We start from the raw sequence: 12,311 nt of genomic DNA, 5'->3' as shown, positions 1-12,311 counted from the left end.
CTTAAATATATTCAATGACCCAGCTTCCACAGCTGACTGAGGTGGAGAATTCCAAATATTCATGACCCTCAGAGAAGAAATCTCTGTTTTAAATGTGCGACCACATATTCTGAAACTATGCCCCCTAGTTCTAGATTCCCCCACGAGGGGAAACATCCACTCTGCATCTACCCTGTCAAACCCTCTCAGAATCGGATATTTTTCAATAAGATCACCTCTCATTCTACTAAACTCCAATGAGTATAGGCCCAACCTGCTCAACCTTTGTTCGTAAGACAACCTCTTCATCTCAGGAATCAACCTAGTCAACCTTCTCTGAACTGCCTCCAATACAAATATATCCCTCCTTAAATAAAGAGACCAAAACTCTACGCACTACTCCAGGTGTGGTCTCACCAATGCCCTGTACAGTTGTACAAAGACTTCCCTGCTTTTATATTCTATCCCCCTTGCAATAAAGGCCAACATTCCATTTGCCTTCCTAATTACTTGCTGTACCTGCATACTAACTTTTTGTGTTTCATGCACAAGATCCCCCAGATCTCTCTGTACTGCAGCATTTTGTAGTCTCTCTCTCCATTTAAATAATAATTTGCTATTTTATTCTTCATATCAAAGTGGATAACCTCACATTTTCCCACATTATACTCCATTTGCCACATATTTGCCCACTCACTTAACCTATCTATATACCTTGCAGATTCTTTGTGTCCTCTTCACAACTTGCTTTCCCGCCTACCTTTGTACCATCAGCAAATTTGGCTACATTATACTCGGTCCCTTCATACAAATCATTAATATAGATTGTAAATAGTTGAGGCCCCAGCACTGATCCCTGTGGCACCCCGCTAGTTACAGTTTGCCAACCTGAAAATGACCCATTTATCCCAACTCCCTGTTTTCTGTTAGTTAGCCAATCCTCTATCCATGCTAATATATTACCCCAACCCTGTGTGCTCTTATCTTGTGCAGTAATCTTTTATGTGGCACCTTGTCGAATGCCTTCTGGAAATCCAAATACACTACATTTACTGGTTCCCCTTTATCCACCCTGTTCGTTACATCCTCAAAGAACTCTAGAAAACTTGTCAAACATGATTTCCATTTTAATAAAACCATGCTTGATTTGTATTATGATTTTCTAAATATCCTGCTACTACTTCCTTAAATATGGACTCCAGCATTTTCCAATGACAGATGTTAGGCTAACTGGTCTATAGTTTCCAGCTTTCTGTCTCTTTTCTTGAATAGGGTTGTTAGATTTGTGGTTTTCCAATCCGCTGGGACCTCTCCAGAATCCAGGGAATTTTGATAGATTACAACCAATGCACCCACTATCTCTGCAGCCACTTCTTTTAAGACCCTAGGATGCAGGCCATTAGGTCTGGGGGATTGTCCACCTTTAAACCCATTAGTTTGCCTCGTACTTTGTCTCTAGTGATTGTTTTAAGTTCCCCCTCCCTATAGCCCCTTGATTATCTATTATTATTAAGCTGCTTTTAGTATCTTCGACCATGAAAACACATACAAAATATTTGTTCAAAATCTCTGCCATTTCCCTGTTTCCCATTATTAATTCCCCAGTCTCATCCTCTAAGGGACCAATGTTTACTTTAGCTAATCTCTTCCTTTTTATATACCTGTAGAAGCTCTTACTGTCTGTTTTTATATTTCTTGCTAGTTTACTCTCAATCTATTTTCTCTCTCTATTATTTTTTTTAGTCGTCCTTTGCTGGTTTCTAAAAATTTCCCAATCCTATGGCCTACTACTAATCTTCGCAACATTGTACTCCTATGTTTTAAATTTCATTCCATCCTTAATTTCCGTAGTAAGCCACGGATAGTTCATCTTTCTCTTAGAATCTTTCTCTGGAATATATCTTTGCTGAGAGTTATGAAATATCTCCTTAAATGTCTGCCACTGCTTATCTACCGTCTTACCCTTTAATCTATTTCCCCAGTGCACTTCAGCCAACTCTGTCTTCATACCTTTGTAATTGCCTTTATTTAAGTTCAGGACACTAGTTTGAGACTCAACTTTCTCACCCTCAAACTGAATTTGAAATTCTAACATGCTATGATCACTCTTCCCTAGAGGATCCTTTACTATGAGATCATTAATTAATCCTATCTCATTACACATTACCAGATCTAAAATAGCCTGCTCCCTTGGTTGGTTCCACAACGTATTGTTCTAAGAAACCATCCCGAATACACTCTTATGAACTCGTCCTCAGGGCTACCTTTGCCAATTTGATTTGTCCAATCAAGATGAAGATTAAAATCGCCCATGATTATTGCCATACCTTTCTTACAAGCCTCCATTATTTCTTGATTTATTCCCTGCCCTACAGTGTAGCTACTGTTCGGGGGCCTATAGACTACTCCCACCAGTTACTTATTTTCCTTATTATTTCTTATCTCCACAGACTGATTCTACATTTTGATCTTCTGAGCCAATATCATTTCTCACTACTGCACTGATCTCATCCTTTATTAACAGAGCTACCCCACCTCCTTTTCCTTTTTGCCTATCCTTCCGAAATGTCAAATACATTTGAATATTCCCACCCAACCGCTCCACCCCCAATTCTCTCCCTCAACGACCCCTACTCTCTGTTTTCTGTCTGTTAACCAATCCTCAATCCATGCTAATACATTACCCCTAATCCCACGAGCCCTAATCTTATGTAATAACCTCGTATGTGACACCTTATCGAATGCCTTCTGTAAATCCAAATATACTACATCCGCTGGTTCCCCGTTATCTACCCTGCTAGTTACACCCTTAAAACACTCGTAATACATTTGTCAAACATGGTTTCCCTTTTATAAAACCATGTTGATTCTGCCTAATCAAATTGTGATTATCCAAGTGCCATATTACCATGTCCTTAATAACATACTCTAGCATTTTTCTACTACTGATCCCAGGCTAACTGGTCTATAGTTCCCTGTTTTCACTCTCCCTCCTTTCTTGATCAGTGGGATTACATTTGCTACCTTCCAATGCGCCAGGACCGTTCTAGAATCTAGGGAATTTTGGAAGATCCGTTATCTCTAGCTGCCATCTCTGCAGCCACCTCTTTAAAAACACTATGATGTAGGCCATCAGGTCTGGGAAATTTGTCAACTTTTAGTCCCATTAATTTCTCCAGTACTTTTTCTTTAAGAATACTAATTACTTTAAGTTCCTCACTCTCTTTGGTTCCCCACAATTTCCAGTATGTTCTTTGTGTCTTCTACTGTGAAGACAGACACAAAATATTTGTTTAATATCTGAAATTTCCTTATTCTCCATTATAACTTCTCCTGTCTCTGCCTCTATGGGACCCATGTTTACTTTTGCTCTTCTCTTCCTTTTGCTCTTACAATCTGTTTATATATTTCTTGCTAGTTTACTCTCATTCTATTTTCTCTCTCATTATCAATGTCTTGGTCATCCTTTGCTGTTTTTTTTAAAGCTCTCACAATCCTCAGGCTTACTACTTTTTGTTTGATAATGTTCCTGTAGAGCAGCTTAGGACATTTTACTACATCAAAGGTGCTATATAAATGCAAGTTGTTGTAAACACACTCCCAGCAGCCCCACTGTATACATGTTCATCGGGAGTTTCGAGTTTATCTTTCCGGTGAATCAGAGTTTGATGTGAGAAATATTTTCATAAATACAACAAATATTTTAAGCTGTGCAACAACTGTGCAACAATATACAAAACACATATAAAATCAGAAGCGAATGAACGTATACATTCTATAATGTTTAGAACATAAACGTGGAGGAAGGTGGGTGTTTATAAAGTCTGGATATGTAACTAGCTGAATGTCTGATGCTCGTTTCCGATTCCTACATTTCCCGTGTTTTGTTAATCCACTGTAATAAAACACCTACTCAGACCAAGAAATTCAACCGTTCCCTTCCAGATGCCATTCAAGGTTACAAAGAGTATGTCTTGAAAAACTCAACAGATTGCTCTGACAAAATGTCACGTAGCAGGCCCAAAGACTACAGCTCACTTGCCAGAACCGTAAATGTCACCTACCCCAAGGAGCAGAGCCCAGTGGATGACTTTATGTGGGCAGGCGCTTTGAATACCGCGATAGAAGTTAAAGCTACACAACTGCTGTCTTTGCCCCAGACGGAAAACTGCTCCTTGAAACGAACCCTGCTGGTAGGTGACGCAGGGGTGGGAAAAAGCTGGGCTGTAGCCAGTATCCATCAAGAGTGGGCATCTCAATCAAGCCAGCTGCTCAAGTGCATCATTGTTTTCAGATTCTACGACTTAAATGGGGTTGAAGGAAAGACCACTCTACGGGAACTGCTTAAGAAGCAGTGCGAGCCATTGTCATCAGTCCTAACGGAACTTCTCCGGAACCCTCATGATGTGTTGATCATTTTGGATGGACTGGATGAATTCAGACATCAGTTGCAATGGGATCCACCGGATAGTAATTTTAACATCGACACTGAGGCTAAAGTAAATGTTCTTGTGTCCAAAATAATTTCCAGGGATCTCCTTCCAGAGGCACAGGTATTGGTTACCTCCCGATGGAACACCAAGCAGATAGAATCTAACAAGGAGTATTTTGATTGCATCCTTATTATCTCTGGGTTTATCAATGATCAGTTGAAAAAATATTGTGAAGTGTTCTATCTGGAAAAGGAAAGGGCAGCAGAAATGTATAAGCACTTTACAGAAAATGAGACCATCACCTGCCTGGCTTCTAATCCTCTCAACAGTTACATCCTGTGCAATATTTTGGACTGCTGTCCTCAGGTGACAGCAAGTATGCCAATCACAAACAGCAAAGTGTTCTCTCTGTTCCTTTACAGCCTGTTTAACTGCAGTTCACTTGGTTCTACACATTCATCAGAAGAGATGGTGATCACTATCGATCATTCCAAGAATGAACAGCAACAAAAAGTGCTTCAAGACACTGTCCTGAAACTGGGGGAACTATCCTTCAATAAATTGCTGTCAGGGAAACTTGAAATGAATAAAGATGATCTGGATGCCTATGAAATAGACCCAGAAGTTCTTTCAGAGTATTTCTCAAATCTTATCTCGAAAAAGTGTAAAGATCAAACTATCTTTGAGTTCCACCATGTTGTGCTGAAGGAGCAGTTTGCAGCGTTGTATTGTGCGACTTCACTGAATGATGATGCTGAAGAGTTGGTCAAATGTCTGGATCTTTGGTGTTTTGGGGAAACGCCACGGAATCAAAATAGCCAATTTTATCTGCAATCATTTCAGCCGGAACACACAGAGAAACTGTGCAATTTCACCAGATTTCTCATGGGCTTGTTAACAACAGGAAGAGACGGCAAGTTGTGGAACTGTACAGCTCCTCTCACTTATTCTACAGCCAGAGCTCTCATAACATGGTTCAAAAACTGTCTCGAGCGAGACCTTAAGAAGTCAGAGTTGCTGAATTTAATGCGATGTCTTTTTGAACTGCATGATCCAACTGTAACAGCAGAAGTATCTCCTCGTATCAAACGTGTAGAGTTTCTCAACGTTTCTCTGAGTCCTCTAGACATCTCTGCATTATGTTACTGTCTCAGTCATTCCACTGTGGAAGAATTGGATTTAAGACTCTGTACCCTGGGGGATGACGGAATAAAACAGCTCAAGGAGGTGCTATTCAAGTGCAAAACTGTTTTGTGAGTAAAAATGGAATTGTTTACAATCTATTATATACTAAAGTCTTGCATTTATGAGTGCTCTGTTGTGTACCATCTCTTATCGCACTTTGTTATGTCATGCATTTTCTCTCTCAATTCTGTCCTGGCCAACATTTATGCCTGCATATAGTGACAACACTATTCCAGGCCGGCATGAAGATGATTAGGTAATTCTGCTGTGTGTGACTGACTGATTTTACACCTGAGTTCTGTTTGTTGAAGTTTATAGAGACTCTTTAAATAGTCTCTCTAAATAGACTTTGTTTGCTGTGCTGTTGCATTATTTGCTGTAAAATGCACTGTTTGGCTGCAGGTCCTGCTGTAAGTCGTGCCCCGCCTCCAATTCATTGGCTCACAGTGGTGTCAATAGACACTGCGAACATATATCACTTAATCAACACAATCTGACTGCTGTCTATGGGACCTCGTTGGGCGCAAATTAACTCTGTGTTTGCCTACAAAATAACAGTTACTGCACTGCAAAAGTAATAAGTGAAATGTTTTGCAAGATGCTGAGCATGTAAAGGGCGCTATCTGAATGCAAGTTGTTGCTTTTTTCATTGTTATTTCTGATGAGGACAGTAGCTGCAGCACAAATATCCATTGTATCAAAGAGGACTAACAATTTGATCAGTTCTAATGTAAAGCTTTATGAATTTGTTGATTTGCATGTCAAAACAACCTACCTATACTCTTGCAGATAGCTACCCTCTAATTGTAAGCATAGTTGAATCAAGTTTTGTGTATTCGGCAATCTCCTGACAGTAACACTGGATCTTTTAAAGATCCAGCTCTCTGAAGCCAATTGTTAAAGTACATTTACCCTGCCTGTCTAAAATCATATGAAATGGGCCAGAAACTGTGCTTTCGTAACTGTTCTACAATTCTGTATTTTCTGTCTGCTCTTTCAGTCAGCACTATGTGCGGTTGGAGATCCTTGTTAGGCAGGTATTCAAAACTCTTAATTGTTTTCATGGTCCTGTGTTACAGAGTAAGCTCCAACAATCTGACTGTGAAGTCAGCAGAGATATTGAGCAACATTCTTCAAGACCCAAAGTGCAATATTGAGACATTGTCGTGAGTTTTTTCAATCACATAATTATGTTTTTAACACTGCTCATATTTCAATATAATTTTTTAAGGGGATAAGGGAATGGAGTTCCTTAATGTGTACAGAACTCCTTTCTAACCCAATATGCAAGAAGCCCGACAAAGGGAGGATCCACTATTGTATTTAGTAATGGGGATTGAACCAGAGCAGATAAGAGAAGTAAAAGTAAGGGAACATCTAGGCAATAGTGACCATAATATACACTTTAAGATAATAATTGTGAAGACCAAGGTAATAGATTGGAGAAAAGCTGATTTTGAGGGACTGAGAATAGAACTTGGAAAAATAAAGTGGACAACAATATTGGCAAACAATGATGTAGAACAGCAATGGGAAACATTTAAAATAGTGTTCAACAGAGTCCAGGAAAAATATATTCTGTTTAAAAACAAGAACAAGCTAAACAGTAATGAGACACTATGGATGAATAAAGATACAAAGGAAAAATTGAGGGTAAGGAAAGAGGCATACACTAAGTCCATGGACAGCAGGGGAGAGCATGATAAGGGGGAAGATGAAGAGATTAGGAGTGAAGTCAAAAAAACAATTAGGAAAGCAAAGAGGAACTATGAAATTAATCATCAAGGAACATAAAACAAAATAATGAAATATTCCACAGGCACATAAATTAAAAAAAAAAAGAAAATCAGGGTGGGAATAGGATCACTAAGGGGCGGTCAGGATAAAATCACAGGCAGCGATAGCGAAATAGCAGAAATATTAAATAATTACTTTGCTTCAGTATTTATCAGGGAGACCGGTCAGGTGGACATGACATCGCAAAATGAGATTAGAAATCATATAACCGCATTTAAAATAAACTAATCAAACTCAAACAGGGTAAAACCCCTGGTCCGGACAGATTATGTCCACGCATTTTAAAAGAATCTAGAGAAGAGATAACAGTGGCACTATTACACACATTTAACAATTAGAAAAAGGTGTAGTGCCAGAAGACTGGCAGATAACTAACATAATATCTATGTTTAAGAAGTGAGATAGAAATTGTCAAGGGAACTGCAGACCAGTCAGCTTAACATCAGTGATAGGATAAATAATGGAATCCATACTAAAGGAGAAATAGGTGAACATGTAAAAACCAAAGATATAATAATGAACAGTCAACATGGATTTCAAAAGGAAAAGTCTTGCTTGACCAACCTCTTTGAATTCTTTCAAGAGGTAACAGAGAGAGTAGTCAAGGGCAATGCAGTAGATGTCATGTATCTAGATTTCCAAAAGGCCTTCAATAAAGGTACCACACAATAGACTAATGAATAAGGTCAGAGAATGTGGAGTCAGGAAACAGGTAGCAGAATGGATAGCTAGCTGGCTTCAAGACAGAAAGGGTAGTTATTCAGAATGGCAAAAGGTAGAAAGTGGGGTCACACAAGGATCAGTGCTGGGACCAATGTTCACAATTTATATTAACAATTTAAACATTGGAATTTAAAAAAAACATTTCTAAATTTGCAGGTGACACCAAGTTGTGGGGGGTGGGGGCGGTGGAGAGCAGGGAAGGACAAATTACAAGAAAACAATAAACTTGAAGAATGGGCATATCATTGGGAAATGAATTTCAACACATAAATGTGAGGTATTACTTTTGCTAAGAATAATAAGGAGGTCACATATTACTTGGAAAATAAGAATCTAAATGGGTTGAAGAGCAAAGGGATCTCAGAGTATAAATACACAAATCACAAAGTAGCGGTGCAGGTTAATAAGGCCATAAAAAAGCAAACCAAGCACTAAGGTTTATTTCTAGAGGGATAGAATTGAAATGTAGAGAAGTTATGCTAAACATGTAGCAAGCCTTGGTTCAACCACACTTGGAGTACTGCGTATAGTTCTAGTCATCATATTATATAAAAGATATAGAGGCACTGGAGAGGGTATAAAAAATATTTACAAGGATATAGTAATAAAAGGATGAACAGGTTGGGTCTCTTTTCTCTTGAAAAGAGAAGGCTGAGGGATGACCTAATAGAGCTCTTTAAAGTTAGGAAAGGTTTTGATAGAGTAGACATGGAGCGGGTGTTTCCACTTGTGGGGAAGAGCAAAACTAGAGGCCATCAATAAGATAGTAACCAAGAAATCAAAGAAGGAATTTAGAAGAAACTTCTTTATCCAGAGTGGTGAGAACATGGATCTCACTACCATAGGGAGTGGTTGAAGCAAATAGTATAGATGCATTTAAGGGGAGGCTAGACAACTAGACAAGCATATGAGGGAGAAGGGAATAGAGGGTTATGCTGATAGAGTTAGATGAGGAAAGATGGGGGGGGGGGGGGCGGGGTGGAGACTCGAATGGAGCGTAAATGCTGGTGTGGACTAGTTGGGTCGAATGGCCTGCTTCTGTGCTGTATATCCTACGTAAAATCTAATCTGTCATTTGTATCTCTGAATTTATTTTGGTTTAGAAGCGGCACAAACTGTTTTGGTTCCAGAGGAGCTCAGTTTTTTTGGAAAGCTCTGGCAAAAAACCAAAGCCTGAAATCCCTTCGTTTGTACGATAATGGGATTGCAGATGAAGGCACAGAGAACATGATTCAGTACCTGAGTTACAACAAAACTCTTGAGAAGCTCTAGTAAGTATGCAGTATCTGTGTGTATATACGTACTTGTGTATGCACATACGTATATGTGTACGCATGTGCATGTGTATACATGGATGTGTATGTACATACGTGCGCGTGTGTGTGTGTGTGTGTGTGTTCAAGAGTTTGAGACTGCAGGCCTTAGTTGGGCCCACGTTTAAATAACACACGTGTCCCAATGACATCATTGGCTCTACTGGCATTTAAATTAGGCCCATTCTCCTCTGGGGTGGGCAGCCTTCTGTGCCTAAATTCAGGCAAATAAAAATGGAGAATGGAGGGGGGTAGGGGGGAAATGTGTTGGGAATGTGACACAAATGCTCCCCGCCATCGTACCCCTACCCCAACCTGCACTGTTCAGCCCTAAAATGTCTGGACCCTTTTGCTGTGGTGAAGTGATTGATGATGCATTACTTTGATAAAGAAAGAAAGACTTACATTTATATAGCACCTTTGGTTGAGGAGGACAGAAATTAAAACTTTATTCCATCTCCCTTGTAGTCTTTGCCACCTGCAGCAAGTGTGCACCGCCGTGTGATTAGGTGATTGGTAGCTCAGGATCTTTACACGGAGCTATCTTGAACAATAGAACAAGGTTATAATTGGAACTCGGTGATAAAGGCACTGGAAAAAAAAAATCTCATGCCTAAATCTGTTAAGGAACTTCCTGTTGTTGGTAGGACAGGAATCTACATGAAACTAATAATGCCATGGAAGTTTGCCCACTTGCCTTTTCTCAGACATCCAGTGACTATCAGGGAAGATGCCATATTTAGTATTTAGTCCTGACACAATAGAAAATTTGGAGTGATCACAAGATGGATGCAGATGAGGGAGACCAGTCGAAACACCTTAGCTCATCCATTCATGGAGACAGCAGTTTGCTCCTCTCACTGCCCATCACAAGATTCCAGACATGATTCAGAGTTTTTCATCTCCACCATCCTTCCTCGAAATAAATTCCATTGTTTTTGTTTCATTCTCAACATTCTTAAATTTACCTTCTATTAGTTGGAACCTTAGTTTCCCTCTGCTACTGTCACGGTTTCATTTGAAGTAGCATTCAGTTTAACTTTCCTGTACTATCTTCTGGGAGCACTCGAGTTGGTCCTCATAGAATCTTTTTCACAAGACTATGGGATGCAGAGGAGCTGGACTGCTTATTACAAAGCCATGGGGAGCAGGGCCAGTCTCCGGGGCCTGAGCCTCTCACCACTTCCCTGAATCGAAGGGTTTGAATCAAGACCAGTCGAGAAAGGAGCTAAATCATTCTCGCTGCATATACCAGTCCAGATGGTGATGGGAGATGTGAGGAAGTGCATAATCAGAGACTAGAAAAGGTAAGTGAGTATGAGGGGTGATGTGACAGCGTAGCTTGAGATGGCAGTGAGCGGACAGCAGGATGTAGGGGAATGTGGCACACTCCTCACCTTTCTTGATCTGGTTAGGTCATTGAAGTTCTTCCTGCACAGCATCCAGGAGTGTGGCACTAGGCTCCTACTGCTGACCTCCTCAACAACTTCCAACCACACTTTCTTGGTAGGTTCAAATTCCATTTAACGTATCGCCCATTGCATGCTCCCTGTTGGAGCGGATTTTTGGACATATACTTGACTAGTATACGGGACCAAACATTTGTTTTTATTTTCCCCTTTAATGAATTTTGTAAGGGACAATACTGATGCATTATGCTTTATATAAAAAAAACACAGTTAGACTTCAAGGTATGCTGGCCTTGAGTTATGGAGATAGGAAAGTGAGATAATGAACGACTGGAGAGATAAGTGCTGAGTATGTTTGTCTATACTGGTGCCAAAAGGCCTGCCCTTGTTTATAATGCCCTGTCACAATGAAAGCTGGTTTATATCAAGAACTCAGCCTTGGATGAAAAGCTTTGCAAACCTTGCAATGCGATGATTAGACTTAAGGACTAGTGCTAAAACATGTGATGTAAAGTGACGTAATTTGTAAGATAAAAGAACCTCACTGGAGATACCAAATTAAGAAGCTGGTTCAAAGACAGGGGTCTTTAACACTTCTCCCAAAGCTTTGTCTCCGATTTAATAAACCTCTCTTTATATATTATACAGTCTCGGAAATATTTTTCCACAACACTCCCCATGATGTTTTATCCAGAATATCCCATAAAGTTTCTATATAGTATTTAACACTCATACCTGTTGAATGTACAACTAAATAGTTTATTTTAATTCCTTCTGTACTTGCTCAATTGTCCACATGGCAAAGCTGGCTTGTCATAGATACTACCCCTCACTAATGGCCTCGGTCCCTACACCGTACACCTTCGGGAAGCTCTTCTTGTCTTTCTCAGCCTCCACAGGGTCCCTGCACCATACAAAGAGCAACTGGTATTATAGACAAGGCCAAATCTATATTATTCTGCACTGTGGCAAACGGGGCCCTTCATAGACATGAGAGCACGTTCTGACAGGAGACTCCAGCTGTAGCATAGTTAGCAGGCCCAATAGTACAAGGGACGCTGATTGAAGTGATGCATTCAAGGAGGAACTGGATTGATCACTGATTTAATAAAAAGTAAAAGAATGTGCATTTGGTGGATGAGCAAAACTGGAAAGTGTTTGGAGGGGGTTTGAAACATTTTTCACTGGCAGAAAGGAAGCTAACTAGAGGACTTTTGTTTAATATTAAAACAGAAAATGCTGGAAATACTCAGCAGGTCGCAACTGTTCTGACGACGCCACCTTCCATACCAGTGTGTCCGATATGTCTCCTTTTTCCTCAACCGAGGATTCCCCTCCACCGTGGTTGACAGAGCCCTCGACCATGTCTGTCCCATTTCCACCACTTCTGCCCTCACACCTTCCGGTCCCTCCCAGAACCATGATAGGATTCCCTTAGCCCCACATTCAATGGATTATCCTCCGCCATTTCC

The 12,311-nt window shown here is 40.1% G+C and overlaps 1 protein-coding gene across 1 annotated transcript in view; it reads left to right on the top strand.

The window, feature by feature from the left end:
- LOC139278451 (NACHT, LRR and PYD domains-containing protein 6-like) overlaps positions 1 to 12,311 on the top strand; it is a 28,876-nt gene that overhangs the window by 12,754 nt on the left and 3,811 nt on the right. The window contains exons 6-8 of the mRNA XM_070897242.1: positions 3,925 to 5,665; positions 6,677 to 6,763; positions 9,221 to 9,388. Coding sequence (XP_070753343.1) covers positions 3,925 to 5,665; positions 6,677 to 6,763; positions 9,221 to 9,388 — 1,996 coding nt within the window. The remainder of the gene's footprint in view (positions 1 to 3,924; positions 5,666 to 6,676; positions 6,764 to 9,220; positions 9,389 to 12,311) is intronic.

Source organism: Pristiophorus japonicus, chromosome 13 (genome assembly GCF_044704955.1).
Source record: "Pristiophorus japonicus isolate sPriJap1 chromosome 13, sPriJap1.hap1, whole genome shotgun sequence".
Classification (NCBI taxonomy): Eukaryota; Metazoa; Chordata; class Chondrichthyes; family Pristiophoridae; genus Pristiophorus; species Pristiophorus japonicus.
This window is presented reverse-complemented; position numbering and strand designations above follow the sequence as displayed.